Raw genomic sequence first — 23,916 nt, forward strand, 5'->3', positions numbered from 1 at the left:
TCCTGGAAACGAAACCTGCTCATCTCCAGTGAGTTTTTGTAGAGTGTGAAGTTACTACCAAGGTGCAGTTGTTTTCATTGGTCTCACTTCCACCTGGTAAGAGAAACAGCGGAGGAGAGCCGAAACCACGACCCGACAAAGAGTCCTCAGTCAGCACGTTTGACTGCAGGTCACATTATTGAGAGTGCAGTTTTAGCCTTTGTGTATACGATCAGAGTTCTACATGGCAAAAATCACATCATCAAACCATCCAGCTGTGGTGTTATCTCCACGGTCCACGGACTACTGGCTTCATCAGGGCACTTAAGCAATAGTCCAGAATGAATGGGACACTATGAAACTGCGGAAAAATAAGTAATGCTTGCTGGGTAACTGGTTTTGGAAGAGGCCGAGACAATAGATGTAGTTTAATTTTTAAAAATCATTCAAGAGACTTTCAAAGTCTTTTAAAAGTTTAATGGTTTTTGTAATTATTATTGGTATTATGGTTAGTATCAGAACAGTTTTGTTTGATTAATTATACACAGACAGTCTGATTTAACTACACTAATGTTTTCCATACTTTTTTTGGACACCACTGGGACTATGTGCTGCTGTAGCATTTTCTTTTGTAAAAGGTAAAATACACTTTGGACCTTTTGTTTAGAAGCTGGTGTAAACTGTGGAAAGAGTTATTTTAGCTGTTTAGCTCCATTCACTCCAATTTACTGAGGACTAGCTTGCAGGGACCCTGAACTGCAGCTATTTACAGAACAATAACAGAAAGTGAAATGAACATCATCACCATCTAGTGGGAGAGAAAAGGAATGTACACACTTTCTGAATGAGCTGCTACAGTAGCTGTCCAACCTTTGTGTGTTAGTGACATTTTTTTACAGTGGTAAACCCAAATTAGGTACAAACTTCAAATATAATTAACAATAAAGAATCCATAACAGTCCTGATTACATAACAACTATAAAAGGGGTAGATAATATGAAACAGCACTGAATCAAAGGCAGTATGGTGAGAGTAGATCTGCTTCTGTTCATCAGCCCTGAAGGTGAAGCCACTTTAAGAAATCCCTCAGAGCCCCAGAGCTTCTTTCTTCACGCTGCAGCCCAACAGGACATTTCCAGCTTCCACACACTCTGTCACACATGGTGCTAAAAACACAAAAACAGAGTCATAAGAATGGATTTGTGGGTGGGGTGCTAACTGCAGCATCAAACAATGTTTAAAATAATTTGTTATTTTTATGGTTTCTACCGTTCTGAGCACGGAGCCATGATGTAGCCTTCATAGCCAGAAGCTCCCACTCGTCCTTTGCATCCATCTTTAAACCATGAAGCCAGATCAGAGCCAGAATGGTGGCCCACACTTCACTGTTGGCCTAATTCAAACAGTCAAAAATAATCAAATAAAACAGAACACACAAAAAAAACCCACATGATCTTTCTTTGTACAACTAGCAGTAGCAGCTAGTTTAAACGGCTCCCTTGTCACAAGGGGTCACCAAAGCTCTGCATATTTGATGCCCTTCCTGATGCAGCCATGAAGGGATTTGTGTCTCCTGCTGGAAATCTGCCGTCTCCAACTGTGATAACATAAATAATCTAAAATAATGTGTTGAAATACTTTCACAACAACTGCTGAGTGATGAGGGAAATACTTTCTCCTGCTGTGTGGTTACTTAGTAAAAAATCAGACTTTGGTGCAGCTCAGTGGGTGCTTAGGAGAGAGAGTACCACCAGTACTTTAACCTCTGATACACGTTTATTTTCATGCAGCAAGGCAGGCCTACATTTAGTCTGACTTCATTTTCATTTGTTGTATGTTCTCTTGTGTTTCCATGTGTTTCATTACATCCTGTGTTTTTGTCTGAATCATGCTTTCAAATGTATTTTACAACACCTCACATGATCATTTTGTTTTATTATTTAAATTGACAGCAACCCACCTTTGCAGGCTTTGACTTTTCCACCTCCTCGCTGCTCTTTCCCAGTGCAGCAGCCAGAGCTGGATCAAGCAGCCAGCAGCCAGACGCCTCCTGGAGGGAGACTAACTGCAGCAAAGGGTCTCTGGGAGGCTGATCGGGCACAGCAGCTGGTGAAATGAAAATATAATAACATAAAAAACAGACAGAAATAAAAACTGGATCTGATTGTGGTGCTAGATGAGAAGACTAAAACTCTACATGATAAACTCCATAAACCACCACACAACAAACTGTGTTACAAATAAAACATTTGAATATCTGCAAAATATTTAATAATTATATAAGAGATCAACACCGCAAATCAAATGTTTCAGGCTAAATACATGCAAGAAAAACAGAAACTTATAGACTAATAATTTATTCAACAGTAGAAAACTGGATCTCATTAAATTTGTTCTCCACAGAATTGAACATCGTACAGTTACTTTGATTTTTTGTCAAATAATGAGAGCAATTATGTCACTATAAAAATCAGTGAATTAGTGAGTCCTAATGAGTGTGAACTCACAGTTCATGTCCACCAAGCGACAAAATAAAACTCCATTACTAAACCAGTGACTTATATATATTTGGTTTTACATACATGAACAAGGCAAGAATTTCCATCAGTTGACTTTTGACAAGACACGCTTATTAATTAAAACTAAATTATTATTAAAACTTATTTGGCTTTTTACTCATCCTTGCTCTTCACCCCCCCCCCCCCCCTTCAAAGACTACATCTGAATTAGTAAACAAATGATGAAAAAAAAAAAAAAGAAAAAAGAAACATGCCCCTGACGTGCATGTTGCTCTGCACATACTCTGGACTGTCATACCAACTCTTACACGTATTAGCTCACATCACTTCCTCCATCTGTGTATTCATAGAAATACCTGAAGTATAAGTTTTAATTCTCTCATTCATTAAAGTTTTTTTGAAATAAAAATAAAAAAATAAAATAAAAAACAGTGTCAAGACAATTACAAGAATTTGTCAAAAAGAACTAAAGTACTGACTTCACATCTTTTCTTTGTTGATAAATACAAATTAAATTGTTTCAAAGTATTTAAATGTATAACAATCTGATCAGTCTGATTCTTCTGTTTTCAAGTCCCAACTCTGTTATTTCAGGACTTTCACCTCTCTGTTATGTCTGTCACCTGCTTCTGTCCTCTCCTCTGATTGGTCCCTGCAGTATTTATACCACCTTGATCACCATCCTTGATTTACCAGATTGCCTAGTTCCCACTGTTCTCCCTTAATTTTTTCATTATGATGATGAGCCTGGTATCAAAATGTAGGGAAAATTAGACCCTTTATTTTCTGTTTTGCTCAGTAAGTTTCTGGCTTCTGAGGTTTTCACATTTACACATTTAACATTTCAAAATAGTAGAAACAGAAATTTGCTGGTTTATATATTTATTTTTAGAAACACAAACATTTCCTGTACTGTCATTTAGATTTTACTTACTGGGCTCAGAATAATACATTGCCACGGGTCTATCCACTATGATGTTGGGGAGAGAGAGAAAAGAAAAAAAAAAAATCAGGTCAAAACATTTAATTTCTTAAGAACTACAACATTTACCTCTGAACATTAATAGAATGATATACAAATACAACAGAAATACTATAAAGAGCATTTAAAATATGAGATGTTCATCAGTGTGGTTGTTCTGTTTCATGTTCTAACTCTTCAGTCATTTCAGATCTTGTTACTCTCACCTCTCTGACATGTCTGCCACTAAAGTTTCCCCACCTGATCCTCCTCTCCACTCACCTGTTTTCCCTTCTCTGGGTGGTCAGTGTAGTATTTATACCCCTTGATCACCATCCTCATTTGCACAATTACCTAGTTCTATTGCACGCTTTTCCTGTTAGTTTTCATCCTATTATTTGCCTGTTCTGCATCACGTATGGTCTGCCACATAATTACTCAGCCTCACTTCAACTTAAAAACCAAAAAAATGTAAAGAATCACATTTTACTTTAATTTGTATTTAAAGTATCAAAGATATTCACTAATGTTCCGAATATCACAAAATGTTTTAGCAACTCAACCTTATAACCTTGTCACTTATACACATGGAGGACCACACTATGTGATCACTATCATATTAATAGAAATGTCGAGATATTTGTTGAACTTTCACCGAGTGTTTTACTCACAGTTGATCTGTGCTTCTGTCTGTCTGCAGCCTATCATGATGTTAACATAAAAAAAAAAGAAAGGAAAAATGACAGCATGAGATGAAGGCATTGAATTATTTAACAAGAAACAACAAGTTTTGGGCTTTTGACATTATTACAGTGACCTGAAAATTATTACAGCTCTTATTATATATACACAATTCTTCACTTCATCTAAAGATGAAGCAACTTATAGCAACTATCAAAGCAAATATTGGAGCTGCTGTACATACAGCTTTGCATATTCAACATTTCAGAGAAGTTAAAAAAAGAAAAATATTGGTTTGTTTCAGCGTTAATTTCGTTGACGAAATATTTTTGTCATAGTTTTCGTCGACGAATCTTTTTTTCATGACGATAACGAGACGATAACTAAATAAAAACTACCTAAAATGATAAAAACGATAACGAAATTAATTTACACTTTCGTCAACGAATGAAAACGAGACGAAAATGCTTGGTGGGACGAAATACAATCAGAACTGATTTAATTTTATAAAAGGGCGGGACAAGTGAGGAAAACATCCAATCAAATGCACAGTTGCACAAATTTGCTCTAAACCCAGGAAGACCAAACTAGTCTGTGATTTGTCTTTAATTCCGATAGAACTAAGTTATGTAAACAATGTCAGCAGTTTGAAAGAGAAGAGCCGACGTATGGACACATTTGTCCTTTGACGTTGTGACAAACAAAACGATGTGATGTGGGGCGACTATCTTGGGTAAAAACACGACAAATCTTAAACAACATCTGCAAACCAGTCACCCAGATCTCCATGCAAAGGTAAGCATTTTAATGTCATGCAGGGTAAAGTGTTTTTCCCAGTTTAGCGTTTGTGTTTAGAGAAAATCACCACACCGCGGTGGATTAGCCTTTCCTAATCTTAGTCCTGAACACTGCCCTGTACCTTTCAGAGTGTGTCCTGCTGTAAAAAGCTGTATTATCTCAGTAAGGTGGTGTTAATGATCAGGTGTGTGGGAAGCAGGTGAAACGCTAATGTTAATATTATTAATAATATTCCATAACTTTTAAAAAATGTTTAATTTTGTGTAAGTGTGTATAATGACTAATCCAAGGGAACTGAAGGAAAAGCATTTACATTTTGCACCCTTTATATTTTAGTCGACTAAATCGACTGTGGATTTCGTCGACTATATTCTTACAATAATTTTGTCGACTAAAACTAGACTAAAACTAAAACTATTCAGATGACTAAATTATGACTAAAACTGAATTACATTTTCGTCAAAAGACTATGACTAAAACTAAATCAAAATTTGCTGTCAAAATTAACACTGGTTTGTTTTGTTCAGATTTTACTTACTCGTGGCCTCTGGAACAAGCTTTGGAATGGAGTTACACACTATGATGTTAGAATAAATAAATACAAAGAAATACATTGTAGTAATAATAAATTTAAAATAAATAAAAAACAGTGTCAAGACAATTACAAGAATTTGTCAAAAAGAACTAAAGTACTGACTTCACATCTTTTTTTTGTTGATAAATACAAATTAAATTGTTTCAAAGTATTTAAATGTATAACAATCTGATCAGTCTGATTCTTCTGTTTTCAAGTCCCAACTCTGTTATTTCAGGACTTTCACCTCTCTGTTATGTCTGTCACCTGCTTCTGTCCTCTCCTCTGATTGGTCCCTGCAGTATTTATACCACCTTGATCACCATCCTTGATTTATCAGATTGCCTAGTTCCCACTGTTCTCCCTTAATTTTTTCATTATGATGATGAGCCTGGTATCAAAATGTAGGGAAAATTAGACCCTTTATTTTCTGTTTTGCTCAGTAAGTTTCTGGCTTCTGAGGTTTTCACATTTACACATTTAACATTTCAAAATAGTAGAAACAGAAATTTGCTGGTTTATATATTTATTTTTAGAAACACAAACATTTCCTGTACTGTCATTTAGATTTTACTTACTGGGCTCAGAATAATACATTGCCGCGGGTCTATCCACTATGATGTTGGGGAGAGAGAGAAAAGAAAAAAAAAAATCAGGTCAAAACATTTAATTTCTTAAGAACTACAACATTTACCTCTGAACATTAATAGAATGATATACAAATACAACAGAAATACTATAAAGAGCATTTAAAATATGAGATGTTCATCAGTCTGGTTGTTCTGTTTCATGTTCTAACTCTTCAGTCATTTCAGATCTTGTTACTCTCACCTCTCTGACATGTCTGCCACTAAAGTTTCCCCACCTGATCCTCCTCTCCACTCACCTGTTTTCCCTTCTCTGGGTGGTCAGTGTAGTATTTATACCCCTTGATCACCATCCTCATTTGCACAATTACCTAGTTCTATTGCACGCTTTTCCTGTTAGTTTTCATCCTATTATTTGCCTGTTCTGCATCACGTATGGTCTGCCACATAATTACTCAGCCTCACTTCAACTTAAAAACCAAAAAAATGTAAAGAATCACATTTTACTTTAATTTGTATTTAAAGTATCAAAGATATTCACTAATGTTCCGAATATCACAAAATGTTTTAGCAACTCAACCTTATAACTTTGTCACTTATACACATGGAGGACCACACTATGTGATCACTATCATATTAATAGAAATGTCGAGATATTTGTTGAACTTTCACAGAGTGTTTTACTCACAGTTGATCTGTGCTTCTGTCTGTCTGCAGTCTATCATGATGTTAACATAAAAAAAAAAGAAAGGAAAAATGACAGCATGAGATGAAGGCATTGAATTATTTAACAAGAAACAACAAGTTTTGGGCTTTTGACATTATTACAGTGACCTGAAAATTATTACAGCTCTTATTATATATACACAATTCTTCACTTCATCTAAAGATGAAGCAACTTATAGCAACTATCAAAGCAAATATTGGAGCTGCTGTACATACAGCTTTGCATATTCAACATTTCAGAGAAGTTAAAAAAGAAAAATATTGGTTTGTTTCAGCGTTAATTTCGTTGACGAAATATTTTTGTCATAGTTTTCGTCGACGAATCTTTTTTCATGATGATAACGAGACGATAACTAAATAAAAACTACCTAAAATGATAAAAACGATAACGAAATTAATTTACACTTTCGTCAACGAATGAAAACGAGACGAAAATGCTTGGTGGGACGAAATACAATCAGAACTGATTTAATTTTATAAAAGGGCGGGACAAGTGAGGAAAACATCCAATCAAATGCACAGTTGCACAAATTTGCTCTAAACCCAGGAAGACCAAACTAGTCTGTGATTTGTCTTTAATTCCGATAGAACTAAGTTATGTAAACAATGTCAGCAGTTTGAAAGAGAAGAGCCGACGTATGGACACATTTGTCCTTTGACGTTGTGACAAACAAAACGATGTGATGTGGGGCGACTATCTTGGGTAAAAACACGACAAATCTTAAACAACATCTGCAAACCAGTCACCCAGATCTCCATGCAAAGGTAAGCATTTTAATGTCATGCAGGGTAAAGTGTTTTTCCCAGTTTAGCGTTTGTGTTTAGAGAAAATCACCACACCGCGGTGGATTAGCCTTTCCTAATCTTAGTCCTGAACACTGCCCTGTACCTTTCAGAGTGTGTCCTGCTGTAAAAAGCTGTATTATCTCAGTAAGGTGGTGTTAATGATCAGGTGTGTGGGAAGCAGGTGAAACGCTAATGTTAATATTATTAATAATATTCCATAACTTTTAAAAATGTTTAATTTTGTGTAAGTGTGTATAATGACTAATCCAAGGGAACTGAAGGAAAAGCATTTACATTTTGCACCCTTTATATTTTAGTCGACTAAATCGACTGTGGATTTCGTCGACTATATTCTTACAATAATTTTGTCGACTAAAACTAGACTAAAACTAAAACTATTCAGATGACTAAATTATGACTAAAACTGAATTACATTTTCGTCAAAAGACTATGACTAAAACTAAATCAAAATTTGCTGTCAAAATTAACACTGGTTTGTTTTGTTCAGATTTTACTTACTCGTGGCCTCTGGAACAAGCTTTGGAATGGAGTTACACACTATGATGTTAGAATAAATAAATACAAAGAAATACATTGTAGTAATAATAAATTTAAAATAAATAAAAAACAGTGTCAAGACAATTACAAGAATTTGTCAAAAAGAACTAAAGTACTGACTTCACATCTTTTCTTTGTTGATAAATACAAATTAAATTGTTTCAAAGTATTTAAATGTATAACAATCTGATCAGTCTGATTCTTCTGTTTTCAAGTCCCAACTCTGTTATTTCAGGACTTTCACCTCTCTGTTATGTCTGTCACCTGCTTCTGTCCTCTCCTCTGATTGGTCCCTGCAGTATTTATACCACCTTGATCACCATCCTTGATTTATCAGATTGCCTAGTTCCCACTGTTCTCCCTTAATTTTTTCATTATGATGATGAGCCTGGTATCAAAATGTAGGGAAAATTAGACCCTTTATTTTCTTTCTGTTTTGCTCAGTAAGTTTCTGGCTTCTGAGGTTATTACAGTGACTTGCAAATGATCAAAAGTAGTGTTATACATAAAACCAGGAACATCTTGCCTAATGGTACAGCCCATTATAGCAACTATCACAGCAAATACTGCAGCTACTGTACATACAGTATTTCACATTTAACATTTCAAAATAGTAGAAACAAATTTGCTGGTTTATATATATTTATTTTTAGAAATGCAAATATGCACGTTGTACTATCGTTTAGATTGTACTTACCTCTTTCTGGGTTTTCATCATATATTCATATTATGAGGTTGAGAGAAAAACAAAACAAAAACAAACAAACAAAAAACAATAAAACACATCAAAACATTTCACTTCTTAAAAAACAACTACAGCATTTACTTTAACATTAATAGAGTGTTACAAATACAAAACAAATACCATAAAGAGTATTTAAGATGTCAATGTGTTCTAACTCTTCAGTCATTTTAGATCTTTTTACTCTCACCTCTCTGACATGTCTGCCACTAAAGTTTCCTCACCTGATCCTCCTCTCCACTCACCTGAATCCCTGTCTCTGATTGGTCCCTGCAGCATTTATACTACTTGATAACCATCCTTATTTGCATGATTACCTAGTTCTATTGTTCTCTAGTGTTTAGTTCTTCTCTCAGTTTTCTTCCCATTACTTGCCCATTCTGCATCAAGTACTCTCTGCTACACAATTGCTCAGCCTCACTTCAAGTTGAAAACAAAAAAAGAAAACAAAAAACAGGAAAGGTCAAGCCAGAGTAAACAAACAAGCCAGTAAACAAACTAAAATACTGGATTCTGGTATTGCTGCAATGCCTCACAGGTTTCTTTATGTAGTATTTAAAGTGTCAAAGATATTCACTAATATTCCAAATATAAAAAAAATGCTTTAGCAACTCAATGGATACAGCCCATTATTCTGACTACCAACTGTACATAGAGTATGTCGCACTAAACATTTCAAATAAGTAGAAACAGAAATTTGTTGGTTTGTTTTTTTTTTATTTTACAAACACAAACATTTGCTGTACTGTCATTTAGATTTTACTTACTGAGCCTGGAACGACACATTGCTATGGGTACACCCACTATGACGTTGGGGAGAGAGAGAAAAGAAAAAAAAAATCAGGTCAAAACATTTAATTTCTTAAGAACTACAACATTTACCTTTGAACATTAATAGAATGATATACAAATACAACAAAGACCATTTAAAAGATGAGATGTTCATCAGTCTGGTTGTTCTGTTTCATGTTCTAACTCTTCAGTCATTTCAGATCTTGTTACTCTCACCTCTCTGACATGTCTGCCACTAAAGTTTCCTCATCTGATCCTCCTCTCCACTCACCTGTTTTCCCTTCTCTGGGTGGTCAGTGTAGTATTTATACCCCTTGATCACCATCCTCATTTGCACAATTACCTAGTTCTATTGCACGCTTTTCCTGTTAGTTTTCATCCTATTATTTGCCTGTTCTGCATCACGTACGGTCTGCCACATAATTACTCAGCCTCACTTCAACTTAAAAACCAAAAAAATGTAAAGAATCACATTTTACTTTAATTTGTATTTAAAGTATCAAAGATATTCACTAATGTTCAGAATATCACAAAATGTTTTAGCAACTCAACCTTCCTCACTTGCTGAGGATACAGCCCATTATACTGACTACCAACTGACAGTATTTCAGTATTTCAAATAAGTAGAAACAGAAATTTGTTTGCATTTCTAAAAATAGATGGACGCAAACAGAGATGTGTGTTACACTGCCAATCAGCTTTTACTTACTCATGCGTGGTGGACCACACATTGCCATGGGAACAGCAACTATGATGCAAAAAAAAAGTGAAGACATTTCATAAGAATTTGTTAATAATTTTTGGTGTCATTTCAGGAATGTACAAATACAAGACAAATACTGCACCAAGTATTTAAATATCTTGATCTGTTCATCTATCTGGTTGTTCTGTTTTCATGATCCAACCCTTCAGTCAAATTGGTCCTGGATGAGGGGCCAGAGAAAGGTTCCTTTCTCTGGAAAGAGACTCCTGGAGAGGGGCTGGACTCTGTTCCAGTCTGGAATTGCCCTCGGTGAGAGGCGGTGAGCTGGGGTGGGTATTCTTGTATCCCCTCAGCTATCTACCTGTACCTTGGAGTTTTCACCAGTGGACGACAGAGTTCCTTCCCTGTGCCTTCGGGCTGGGGAACAGGTCCTGACTTGTTTGCGCTTACCCACCAAATGATAGTTCAGAGTACCGAGCCTTCTTGGAGTTGCTGGGTGGGGTGCTCCATCCAGTGTCTCTAATGAGTCTGAATGGACAATGGTCCACACCTCCATTGTGGAGGCTGCTGCAATGTGGTTGGTGCCTGTTGTGGTAATACCTGAACCAGATATTGGTCACCAGAGGTGAAGGGAGCCATCAAGCTGAAGGAGGAGTCCTATCGGGCTTGGTTAGCCTGTGGGACTCAGAAGGCAGCTGATGGGTACCTGCAGGCCAAGCAGCTTGCAGCTTGGGTGGTGGCCGAAGCAAAAAGTTGGGTGTGGGAGGAATTTGGTGAGGAATTTGGTGAGGGCATGGAAAAAGACTTTGTTGGTTTGCCAGAATCACTTCAGGGCCATCCCAGACAACTCAGGAGAGGGAAGTAGTGCTCTACTCACATGGGATATGGTGTGGGTGGGGCTCTGCTGACTGACTGAAGCTATAGTGGGGAGGTGGAAGGAATACTGTGAGGACCTCCTTAATCCCACTGATGTGCCCTCCGTAGTGCAAGCAGAGTCTGGGGACAAGTGGGACGACTTGCCCATCACTGGAGGTGAGGACACTGAGGTGGTTAATAACTCCTTGGTGGCAGGGCCCCTGGGGTGGACAAATTGTGACCCGAGTCCCTGAAGGCTCTGGATGTTGTAGGACTGTTTTGGTTGACATGTGTGGAGATCGGGGGCGGTGCCACTGGCATGGCAGACTGGGGTGGTGGTCCCCATCTTTATGAAGGGGGACCAGAGGATGTGCTCCAACTATGGGGGGAGCATAGTTGGAACACTCCTCAGCCTCCCCAATAAGGTCTATGCCAGGGTGCTGGAAAGGAGGGTCCGTCCATTAGTCGAACCTCAGATTCAAGAGGAAAAATGCGGTTTTCATCCTAGTTGCGGAACACTGGACCAGCTCTATATCCTCTTGAGGATATTGGAGGGTGCGTGGGAGTTAGCCCATCCAGTCTACATGTGTTTTGGGGACTTGGAGAAGGCATTCGACTGCATCCGGGTTTTCCCTAATCAGAAATCCTGAATGAACAGCCAGGTCTGTTCACTCCTCTAAACCCACGATGCTGCCTTCAGGTCAGGTAACAGAGCTCTGTACAGTGCTGCTCAGGCTGACCTGAAAAGAGGAATTAAAAAAAGCCAAGGTGGACTACTGTAGGACAATAGAGTCCCACCTGTCCAACAATAACACACGAGAGGTGTGGCAGGACATTCAGAACATCACAAACTTCAGAGGCTGTGATGTGACAGCAGGAGACCTGAGTGTGTCACTAGCAGAGGAACTTAACTGTTTCTTTGCTCGCTTTGAGACACCTCAGGACCAACCACCCAAAAAGGTCTTCCATCACCAGCCTAAATGATTACTGCCCTGTGGCCCTCACACCGGTAATCATGAAGTGCATTGAGAGTGCCCACTCTGGCTCAGGGACATGTTGCTGCCCCAGGTGGAGGAGTTTAAGTGTCTCTGGGTTTTGTTCATAAGTGACGGGAGAAGGGAGCGGGAGATTGAGAGAGATTGAGGTTACATCTGCAGTGAAGATTCATTTCAAATCCATTTTATTTATATAGCGCCAAATCACAACAAACAGTTGCCTCAAGGCACTTTGTATTGTGGGTAAAGACCCTACAATAATACAGAGAAAACGCAACAGTCAAAACGACCCCCTATGAGCAGCACTTGGCGACAGTGGGAAGGAAAAACTCCCTTTTAACAGGAAGAAACCTCCAGCAGAACCAGGCTCAGGGAGGGGCAGTCATCTGCCACGACTGGTTGAGGCTGATGCAGCAGTTGTGGTGAAAAGGAAACGAAAGCGAAGCTGTCGGTTTACTGGTCAATCTACGTCCCTGTCCTCACCTATGGACATGAGCTTTGGGTAGTGACCGAAAGAATGAGATTGCAGCTACAAGCAGCAGAAATGAGCTTCCTCCAAAGGGTGGCTGACCTCTCCGTTAGACAGGGTGAGGAGTGCAGTCAGAGCTGCTGCTCCTCCACATTGAAAGGAGCCAGCTGAGGTGGTTCGGGGCAGACCCAGGACACACTGGAGAGATCATATCTTTGGCTGGCCTGGGAATACTAAGGTGTCCCCTCAGATGAACTGCAGGAGGTGGCTGGGGAGAGGGAGGTCTGGGGTTCTCTGCTTAGGCTGCTGCACACGCAACCCAGCTTTGGGTAAACGGAAGAAAAATGGCTGGATGGAAGGAACTCTTCAGTCAATTCTAACTTGTTAGTCTCACCTCCCTGACATGTCTGCTACTAAAACTTTCTCACCTGCCCCACCTCTCCATTCATCTGCACCCCCCCCGGTCCCTGCAATGTTTATACCATGTGCTCAAAATCCTTTATTTCCCAGATTGTCTAGTTTCCATTATTCTCTAGTGTTTAGATTATTCTCCTATCAGTATCTTGATTCCTTGAGCCATCTCATTGTACTCCTTTCATTCATGTTCAGTTATCTTTAACTTCAAGCTGTGACTGACAGTTTTAGTTTTTCCTTATGAAACAAACTCACAGGGTGTTGGAATATTTCTGCGCACAAGAGGTCCTTCAATCACTTTGCTGTTGTCTTTGTTGACAGCAATGAAGGCGGTGAAAGAACTGCTCACTCCTGATTGGACACTGAGCTTCACCACCTTCTCCTTCACTCCTCCATCCTGCTGTCCTCTGTGCTCTCTCTCCTCCATCTCCAGGGAGCGAATAAGAGTCCGAGCACCCAACCTGTGGACCGTTAATCTGCAGACAAGAAGGAAAACTTTATAGAATCATAATGTTTGTCATTTTTCTTACATTAGTTTATCAGTAACTTGCATCTATTTTTATACCATTGTATCCCCTTTCAGGTTTTGCCTTTGCCACGGGCACCACAATAGTTGGGTAATTCACGCAAATACGCTTATTTGGGAAAATAGTATAAAGTAAATAGTATGAAGATCACAATAGATGGCAAGAGGAAATGCAACAAGACAAGATGTCTGTGAGATCATCTAAGTCAGAAAATGACTGCTCCCTCAGTTCTCCCTCAGCAGTCCGTCAGAGTCTTCAGGTCACACTAGAACAACTCTGTGCTCAGTTTTATCTCTCTAGGGCTGATCAAACAGTACTGTGATCTGATAAACCCAGAGAGGCCACTGGTTTATACTATCCCCTTATATTAGCATAGCACATGTCCAACCTTTACCCCTTGTTGCAGCAGGGGCGACATATTGGAAGAAGTTACTGAGTGACTTAGTTATAGGACATTGATTAAAACTTCCCATAACTGGGTTCACTGAGGCATATATGTTATAAATGCTGCACAGTTTCCACTGTAGTTGCTCTTGTGTTGTCCACATCTGGCCTAGGGTGGCGGCAGACAGCTGTTACACATCTGTGGAAATTCGTGTGATAAATAAAGGGGACAAATGTTCAGTGTCAGGGGTACAGTACATACAGTATACCTGATAATGATAGTTGCAGACCATCAGGTGTCTACATACAGGCACATCACCTTCCTGTGGTCTGCCAGTCAGGTGTTAATTGCAATCAAAGTGCCAAGGACAGTCAAAACATACTGAGCTCCGTCTCATTCATCAACTGCTTCCTGACACTATTACTCTGGCTCAATTATGACATCAAATTCAGTGGGCTTTATCAATCTTTTCCATTATGCATACACATTTTCTGTTGTAGTTACATTGTGCACATGGTGAGTCAGTTTATTAGCTTGAGTTAACTTAGCTGGGCTAGATTTTACGGACTGTGAAAGTTACAGTTTAACAAGCAACTAGTAGCTTAAGTAGTACAAGAACAATTAACCATCAGCTTGAGAATGTCCTGTGCTGCGTTTCAGTCAACACTAAAGCTGCACCTGTTCCCTTGACCTCAACATACAATAACTGTTGTGGTATATGAACATGAGCCAAAAATACTTTTGGCCAGAATTTCAGTTAAAAAAATCTGGAACTTAGCAGAAATCCCGACAAGCAGTTTGTGTTATCATTTGTGATTAGCCAGATTATTGAATTCAATTCAGGTTTATTTATATAGCACTAATACAACAACAGTTGCTTAAAAGGTGCTTTACATATATTTTGAGCTGACCCAGGAGAAAACCCCAGAAAAATCAGATGATCCCCTTAAATAAGCACTTGCCAATGGTGGGAAAGAAAAACTCCCTTCGAACAGGAAGAAACCTCCAGCAGAACCAGGCTCAGTGAGGAGCAGTCATCTGCCATGACCGGTTAGGGGTGAAAGAAGAGAGGAGAGTGAGAGACGCCATGCTTCTAAGATTGTTTGGGCCAAGTACAATAACTTCAGTTTTATCTGAATTTAGAAGCAAGAAATAAGAGGTTATCTAGTCCTCGATGTCTTTTAAGACATTCCTATAGTTTAATTGATTTGTGTCACTGGGCTTTGTGGATGATTAGTTAAGAAAGCAAAGAGAAATTTAAAGATTAAGATTAAAAGGTAGGTGTTTTTGCTGTTAAAGTCCAGAGTATTTTTTTTAAATAATGCACACTGCAAAAATAATTGACTAAGTCTCACAATCTCATATTCAGCCAAAAAGTATTTTTGATCTTGTTTTGAGAGTGAATGTGTAAGATTATTAAACTTCTTTTTCTAAAGACATGATTTGTTGTCTTATTTCAAGAAATCTTACCAAGTGTAATATTTTTACTGCACTGGCAGATTATTTCTCTTGATTATAGTCTTTATACTTTACAAAGTAAGTGAAATCATCTGCCAGTGCAATAAAATGATGCTATAAATTTTGTTTCCATCGCTCACACAAACAGAGGACGGTGACCTCTGGTGTAAGATATGCTGTCTGTCTATTTAACCACCAGGCTGAAGCAGTCCTGACAGTATCTTTCCCAGATTCCTTTCTGCAGCTGATTGATTTGCCTCGAGAGGTCAGACATGCTATGATTTCTTCTCTAAACAAACTGTGAAATTGTGCAATGCACAGACAAATCTGTCATGCTTTACAAAAACAGGCACTGAAAAACACAAATTAGTTGCTTTTGGTGAGGTACCGGTGTGTGTCAAGATTTTTGTTCTTGTACAGCACTAAAGGTGGCAGATTTATTGCACAATCTTGGACGTGAGTCCAAACAATGGCTCCTTGATTTCACACAAACTTAGTGATTGTCATTAATAACATACTGACACCCTTAATCCAAGTATGAAGAAAATATCCATCCATCCCTCTGTGAATCGCCATCTTATCGTGGTGGAGAGGTTTGTGCCCCCCAGTGAACCTAGGAGCTATGTTGTCTGGGGGCTTTTGCCCCCTGGTGGGGTCTCCCATTGCAAACTGGTCCTGGATGAGGGGCCAAACAAAGAGTGATTCCAACAACCCTTATGAGAGAGAGATTAAGGGAACAGTTTACCCTGACCAAGATAGGGTTACTGGGACCCCACTCTGGTGCCAGGCTGGGGGAGGGAGCTTGAGGGAGGGCATCTGGTGGCCAGGCATTAGCCTGTGGTGCCCGGCTAAGCCCAGCCTGAAGAGAAGACATGGGCCTGGCCTCCAGCTGGCCCATCACCCAAAGGAGGTGTCATAGGGATGAAGTGCAATGTGTGTCAGGTGGCACCCAAGGGTGGAGGTCATGGCAGACCGATCCCTTGCTATTAAGGCTGACTATCAGGACATGGAACGTCACCTCTCTGTGGGGAAGGAGCCTGAGCTAGAGCGTGAGGTCAAGAGATACCAGCTAGATACAGTCGGGCTCACCTCAATGCATGGCCTGGGCTCTGCAACCAGTCTCCTGGAGAGGGACTGGACTCTGTTCCAGACTGGAGTTGTCCTCTGTGAGAGGCAGTGAGCTGGGGTGGACTAGAGGGTTGCTTCCCTGGGAACAGGTCCCGACTGTTGTTTGCACTTAAGCGCCAAATGACAATTCAGAGTACCCAGCCTTCTTGGAGTAGCTGGGTGGAGTGCTCCATTGTCCTACTTGGGGATCTTAATCTCCCACCTCCGGCAGCATTCTGAGGGAGGCTGAGGACATTAGATCCGAATGGACCATGTTCTGCACCTCCAATGTTGAGACTGCTACTCAGAGCTGTGGCTTCAAGGTGGTTGGTGCCTGTCATGATGGTAATCCCCAAACCACATATTGGACACCGTAGGTGAAGGGAGCCATCAATCCGAAGGAAAAGTGCTATCGGGCTTGGTTAGCCTGTGAGACTACTGTGCCACTAGATTGGCAGACTGGGGTCGCGATCCTCATCTTTACAAAGGGGGGCCAGAAGGTGTTCTCACATTCCTCAACCTCCCTGGGATGGTCTATGCCAGGGTGCTGGAAAGGAGGGTTTGTCTGCCAGTTGATCTTCAGATCCAGGAAGAACAATGCAGTTTTCGCCCTGACCATTCGGTCCCTTTACAACTGAGTCATTTCCTGTGGGTGTTGGGCTCCACCAGGGATGCCCTTTGTCAGTAATTCTGTTCATAATTTTTATGGACAGAATTTCTAGATGTAGCCAAGTGGTAGGACACTTCCACCTTGGTGGACTCAGACACTCATCTCAGCTTTTTCCCGATGATGTGGTCCTATTGGCTTCATCAGGTGGTGGCCTCCAGCTTGTACTGGAACTGTTCACAGCTGAATGTGAGGCTCCAAGGCACAGTCCTTAGCTGGAAAAGGGTAGAGTGCCCACTCTGGCTCAGGGATGAGTTGCTGCCACAGATGGAGTTTAAATAACTTGGGGTCTTGTTCACGAGTAATGGGAGAAGGGTGTGTGAGATTGATAGACTGATTGGTGCTATGTCTGCAGTGATGCAGACATAGCACTGGTTTGTCGTGGTGAAGAAGGAACTGACCGGATGAACTGGAGGAGGTGACTGGGAAGAGAGAGAGGTCTGGGCTTCCCTGCTTAGGATGCTGCCCACTCGACCCAGCCCCAGATAAACAGATGAAGAAAATATAATCAAGAAAAGGTGATGGCACTGAAACATGTTTAAAAGTAGATAAACAGCATCAGGTGTGTGTTATTAACAAACTGTTTCCCAGTAAGTAGTGCCATTTTCTGAAAATATGCTATTATTTTTAACCCAACACATGTAAGCTCATGATTCAAAGCTGAACATTGCTGCTTGCATTAACCCTTTAACTCCGAGTGATCGCTGCTGAAGCGCCAGTTTCCTGCTCTTACAAGCCGCAAACAGCTGCTTAAGATGTGTATCACCGCCAAGTCAGCTGGCCAAAGGAACTTTTATCAGCTGGCTTTTTACCGTAACTCCGTGACCATTTGCCCTGTCGGGAAAAATTCAAACAGTTCCTGAAATCTCAGATATTGTACTTCACAGCCATATAGGGTTATTATGGTATTTGTTGCCAAAAGTCTGCAAACGGCAACACTTTTGAAGTAGGTTGTGCCATGGCCGACGCCTTTGGGGTTATAGGGTTAAATTATTTTACCCAGTGTCTGCTGCAGGTCTGAGACTGAAGTGCAGCTGGTTCTCAGAGGGATGACCTGCCAGGCTGTACTTCACTGTCACACAGCCCTCTGCTGCCTCTGAGCTCTGAGACAGAATTACAGTGTTTGAAGTCATGTTAATGACTGTCATCAAATACCTAAACAACAACATGATGGTGCTGCTCCTACCTGTCCACTGAGCTGGGCATAAATCAGTGACCTCTGACCCTGGAAAAGTGCTGTGATTGGTGGAGAGAGGACAGTGACAGACACTTCCTTTGGTAAATCCCATGTGACTGAGATGTCGACCACAGTCGGCTGCAGAGCAAATCGCAGTGACTGCATCACCTGAAAAATAATGAAAAACTCTCCAAATCTACACAAACAGCTGGAACAGACATTTTACTCACTGCAGGTCTGATCTCAAATACATATCTGCTGCTGCTGCAGTGTTTCACTTCACTTCTAATTGTGTTTAATGTCTTACTTTTGGTTGCATCCTGTCAGTCCCTGTGATGAACTGAGCGTGACCTCCTCCTTCCTTGGCAATCCCATTGATGAGAGCAGAGCTGGCCCCTTCCCCAATCCCAAAAGAAAAACACCTGTAGTACAACAGTTTTCTTTAAGTACATTGAGGACATGTTGGACATCCTGGGAATTGTGTAGATATAGTTGTGTGTTTGTAGTTTCACCTGTGAGAATCTGAATTCTTCTTCACCAGATCTATCACTTCTTTGGTGTTCCCCACCTTTCCATCAGTAAAGACAAACAGCTGAGAGGAGAGTTGGTACATAAGGGACAGAACATCAGACCCAGAAACACACAGTTTGTGCTGAGAGCTGAGTTAGCTTTCAGAAACACAAATGTGTGAGTGTGACTGGTCGTCAGCAGTGTTAATTTCATTGATGAAATATTTTTGTCGTAGTTTTCGTCAAGACGAAATCATTTTCGAAAGTATCAATTAATTTTCTTGCAAAATTAATTGATACTTTCCTCAAGACGAAAGTGTCAATTTTGTCATCGTTTTTATCCTTTTAGGTGGTTTTAATTTAGTGTTAGCCCTAAGATAAGCTGGCGACCTGTACAGGGTGTACACTGCCTCTCGCCCTATAGCAGCTGGGATGGGCTCGAACCCCCCTGTGACCCTGAAAAGGATGAGCAGAAGTGAATGTGTTACCTGTCTAGGCTGGTTGGGAATGCAGGGCTGGCTGTAAATATGTTTGAGGGGCTGCAGGATCTCCGTTCCTCCCAGATTAGCCTCCATCTGCTCAACTTTCTTCAGAGCTTCCTCCATGGTCTGCTGGCTGTACTCCACACTCTTACTGCCATCACACAAAGATGCACCAAAACACACATGCAGATAATTTACCAAAGACAGCGGAGACTTTCTTGAGCTGACTGATATGAGGGAGAGACTTACGGGAAGATGTGTTCATATCTGGACCCAAAACTGTAAATGTTGAAATAGCAGCCCATTGGTAAACTCTTCAACAGGAGCAGCAGAGAATCCTTAAGAGAAGAGGGAAAACATGGTGAGACCACTGTGTGAGAGGGACACTGAAAGACTTTATGATTGTAATAAATTATTATGGATACCCTGGCACTGCGGATGCGAGTATTACTCATACTTCCAGATCGATCCATTAGGAACACAAACTCTCCACATGAAGCCAATGAAGACATCACAGACTGGGGGAACTCAGGGTACAGACTCACCATCACCACTGGATCACCCATCAGAGTGCCTGAAAAAGAAGAGGGACAGAAATCTGTTTTTACTGTTTATTCCGACATATTTACAGTGTATCACAAAAGTGAGTACACCCCTCACATGTCTGCATATATTTAAGTATACCTTTTCATGGGACATGGGAGTTATTTTGAGGGAAGAATAAATTATCACTGTTATATAAGCTGCACACAGACTACTTTTCATTGTGTCAAAGTGTCATTTTGTCAGTGTTGTCGCATGAAAAGATATACTTAAATATCTGAAAAAATGTGAGGGGTGTACTCACTTTTGTGATACACTGACATAAAGAATGAAGATAATGAAAATTTATTTGCAAACCAACAACTTCACAGTCTTCACTGACCTGCCTCAGCAGAGGCCTGTCCTGCCTCCACCACAGCAGTGGGCTGGTGGGCGTCTTTGTAATAAATCAGCAGTTCAACATCTCTGTCAAACTTGTGTCCTGCAGCCAACTTGACCTGCAGACCACAAACACATTCATATTTAGTTCTCAGTAATCAGTAACAACCACACACAGCAGACACATCAGCACTCTACCTACCGTGGCCTGGGTTTGATCAGTGCTGAGGTACTGGAGAGGGTCCAGGGAGCAGTTGGACTCTACTTTAGAGACTGGACGAGGAGAGGACACTCGGGCAGAGAAAGACAGACTGTAGGGCACCAGAGAGGCTGGAACAGAAGTCACCTGGACACCTGCAGCTTCACTACCTGCACACAACATCAGGTTAGAAATGCTGTAAACAACAAGGCTGCTCACAGTCAAATAATTTAAGCTGTTAAGAACCTCTGATCCAGATAAAGGTTTCAGTCTTTTGAGTAAAGATTCTGTACATCTGAAAATATTTTACAGCTGTTCTTTAAAACATAAATATGACATCAAAGTCAAACAAGAGTCCTTGTTTCAGTAAATATTTCCATGTATTTTTAAACTGTGTACATTAATATACAAATTAGTTTAAAGCTGCAGAGCTAAAAAAAAACCCATCAGAGCTCAAGTGTCTGAGAACTGTGCATTTGTGCAGTTTGACAACTTAACTGTCCAGCTGTGTTCTGCAAATGATCCACATACTTACTCAATCTTAAGAGAGAGCATTTCAAATAGTTTTATAACAATGTTGGCAAAATAATGGAATCCACATCAATTGTTTAATCTTAAGGATTTCTGGTCCAACTATGTTGAAGTTTCCTACCCTGAGGTTGGTATCGAGGGTTGAGCACAGCAGGCAGACAGAACCTCAGCCCATCATCAGCCTGCACAGCCAGCTCAGTGACGTACTCCAACCTGATGGAGGCGCTCTCTCCTGGAGGCAGACTGCCCACACTCAGAGAGAATATATCTGGACTCTGCTCACTCTCCTCCAATAGGAAGGCCTGCTGACCGCTGCTCAGAGCATCATCATACTCCTCACGAGCCTGAAGGACGGAGACACACGTCAGTATCATTCACTGTGTTTATTGTTGTCTTTAATCTTACTTATAATGAGGTCATATTTACTGTCCAGCTCACCTCCTGTTTCTCCTTCACCTCAGCTACAATCTGTGTCTGTCCAATCTTAGCACTGAAATGACAGACAGCAGCATCTCCAGGCAGAGGGAAGACAAAAACAGCCTCTAATGGTTTGTCCTCCTTGTTCTCGTAGTTCAGAGTGGAGACCACTGTAGCCACATGGTCCCTCACCTCCAGCTCCACCTCAATGCTCTTCAGAGGAACTGACAGAGAAACAGAATTACCATTAATGCATAAACCACACAGTTATTTTTCAAATGGCTCTCAGATTGTTTGTGTCCCATTTCAGTCACACAAAACTCTGACATTATGGACGAAAGCTCTGGCCAGGTGATGGATTCAAACACAGGACCTTCTTGCTGTGAGGCAACAGTTCCAACCACTATGCTCTTTTTTGGGGGGGGTAATTACCTCCACCAAGCAGGTAATGTTTTTTGGTAGCAAACAGGTTCCCCTGACAGTTTGAGTCGTAGTATCTACCAATCATGTAATCCACCACAGAGGCAAGGCTCAGTAACAACCAAGTACAATCCCCAAACCTTCACTACTCCATCTTCCTCCACTTTAGAAAACACACAGTGGTTCAAAGTGGAGCCATCAAAGCAACAGTTCAACAAACTGCTAGAGGAGAAACCTCTACTTTGTTGTCTGTGGAGAGCAATGAAAAAAGAACAGGAGCCAATATTTATGTGTGTTATATATACTGTAAGAGTGTCAGAGGTTGTTGTCCAATCCAGAGATTTCGCAAATCAAATTCCTTATTCTTTTATTTATTTTTTAACAACCACACACACACACACACTTACAAGCTGTATTTGGGATTGAAGGCTCTGTGCCCTACTGTGTGATCAGAGTGCCTATCCTTTTATTTTTCTTTTTTTCCATTTTTGGCCACAGCGGCTTTTTGTGACAGTGGAGAGAGACAGGAAATAGGGGAAAGATACAGGGGAAGACACGCGGGCAAATCGGCGCCGGGCTGGGACGCGAACCCGCGCCGCCCGCACCGCAACGCGGCGTGTGTATGTGGTCGCTAGCTTCACCACTAAGCCACCCAGGCGCCCCCAGAGTTTGAACATTTGAACATTACAAGAATGAAAAGAGGCTGCAGAGAAAACAGAAATCTGTTTCCATCAGTACCTGGTTCCTTCTGCAGAGTTAGCAGACCACAGCGGTTCATCATCGTACCTGTGAAACAAGAACATTTGAGGACTTAGTGTTGAAATAAACTTTAGAGCTGCTGCACAGTCTGGACATTCCTTAGGAATATAATTTTAAAAAATAAATAGAAACACATATTTCCACATAATCTCAGATAATGTTCTGATCAAATCAATGAATGCGACAAACTGATGAGCTGACCTCAAGTATTATAATTGTTGTTAATACTTATTACTTGAGTATTAAATGTTTCCTCTGATATGGCCAACAGCCAATCACAGCAGGACGTCTCTCCAATATCAAAGGTAGGACCAACCATTACTTCCATTTTCTGGTTACATTCTTCCTGTCGTCTGCCTCACTGAGTTTAAAAACACCACAAATATCTGAGCCTGACTAAAATCATCTGTTGTAGCCAAATACACTTTGTTTATTGTATCACATTATACACATGTGAATCAGTGTGAAAGCACCCATATGAGTCTTAAGGTTTTTAATGCAAGTTTACACTAAATGGACACTGTGCAGTGAGTCATTACGTAACCCTCATCCTTTCAAAATACATGGACTACCAACTCTAGGGTCTGAAGACTTCAAGAATAATTTACATATTAACATATTTATAATAGTAAAATCAATTTCTTCACAAAACATTACTAAGCAAATTAATACCATCTAAAGAAGAAAAAAAAACAATTATACAGCTGTGATGAGGATGCTGTCATAGTTTAACGTGGATCTACACACACACACACACACACACACACACACACACACACACACACACACACACACACACAAATGGCAAAGAGAAATAGGTGGAGGAGCCCTTCATCAATACACCTGATCAATGTGAAGAAAAGCTAACTTTGTAGCTGCTCCCATCCACCACCATTTGTTTTACACAGTGAAAATCTACAGTAAATATACACAAGTTAAAATATGCAGATTAACTGTTAACTTAGTCTGAAACAATGTGTAAATCAGGCTGCTGAAGGCTGTCAGCAACCGTCCTGCTTTATATGGCAGTGATACCTGCAGCAAGCAGGTGTGCGTCTGAACGGGGGTCGTGGGGTGCACTAGACCATATTGATTTAAAGAACTTAATAACATTATTTTGCATATATAGATTAATACAAATATGCATAAAATATTTTATTGACATTTTAAAATAGACAAAAGCCCCCCCCATAGGCCAGTAAAAATGTACACACGCCA

At 40.5% G+C, this 23,916-nt stretch overlaps 1 protein-coding gene across 1 annotated transcript in view; it reads right to left on the reverse strand.

The window, feature by feature from the left end:
- Positions 1 to 424: 424 nt before the first annotated feature.
- Positions 425 to 23,916, reverse strand: part of LOC115791274 (von Willebrand factor A domain-containing protein 5A-like) — a 35,323-nt gene continuing 11,831 nt past the window's right edge. The window contains exons 2-24 of the mRNA XM_030745462.1: positions 22,678 to 22,725; positions 21,541 to 21,743; positions 21,224 to 21,446; positions 20,575 to 20,741; positions 20,377 to 20,491; positions 19,877 to 20,025; positions 19,701 to 19,789; positions 19,458 to 19,602; positions 18,973 to 19,052; positions 18,768 to 18,882; positions 18,470 to 18,628; positions 18,283 to 18,386; positions 13,395 to 13,615; positions 10,413 to 10,451; positions 9,679 to 9,714; positions 8,867 to 8,872; positions 6,788 to 6,817; positions 6,091 to 6,126; positions 4,131 to 4,160; positions 3,433 to 3,468; positions 1,940 to 2,085; positions 1,249 to 1,372; positions 425 to 1,145 (exon numbers count right to left, since the gene is read on the reverse strand). Coding sequence (XP_030601322.1) covers positions 1,066 to 1,145; positions 1,249 to 1,372; positions 1,940 to 2,085; positions 3,433 to 3,468; positions 4,131 to 4,160; positions 6,091 to 6,126; positions 6,788 to 6,817; positions 8,867 to 8,872; positions 9,679 to 9,714; positions 10,413 to 10,451; positions 13,395 to 13,615; positions 18,283 to 18,386; positions 18,470 to 18,628; positions 18,768 to 18,882; positions 18,973 to 19,052; positions 19,458 to 19,602; positions 19,701 to 19,789; positions 19,877 to 20,025; positions 20,377 to 20,491; positions 20,575 to 20,741; positions 21,224 to 21,446; positions 21,541 to 21,743; positions 22,678 to 22,720 — 2,376 coding nt within the window. The 5' untranslated portion in view covers positions 22,721 to 22,725 and the 3' untranslated portion in view covers positions 425 to 1,065. The remainder of the gene's footprint in view (positions 1,146 to 1,248; positions 1,373 to 1,939; positions 2,086 to 3,432; positions 3,469 to 4,130; positions 4,161 to 6,090; positions 6,127 to 6,787; positions 6,818 to 8,866; positions 8,873 to 9,678; positions 9,715 to 10,412; positions 10,452 to 13,394; positions 13,616 to 18,282; positions 18,387 to 18,469; positions 18,629 to 18,767; positions 18,883 to 18,972; positions 19,053 to 19,457; positions 19,603 to 19,700; positions 19,790 to 19,876; positions 20,026 to 20,376; positions 20,492 to 20,574; positions 20,742 to 21,223; positions 21,447 to 21,540; positions 21,744 to 22,677; positions 22,726 to 23,916) is intronic.

The sequence above is a fragment of the Archocentrus centrarchus genome, chromosome 13 (assembly GCF_007364275.1).
Source record: "Archocentrus centrarchus isolate MPI-CPG fArcCen1 chromosome 13, fArcCen1, whole genome shotgun sequence".
NCBI lineage: Eukaryota > Metazoa > Chordata > Actinopteri > Cichliformes > Cichlidae > Archocentrus > Archocentrus centrarchus.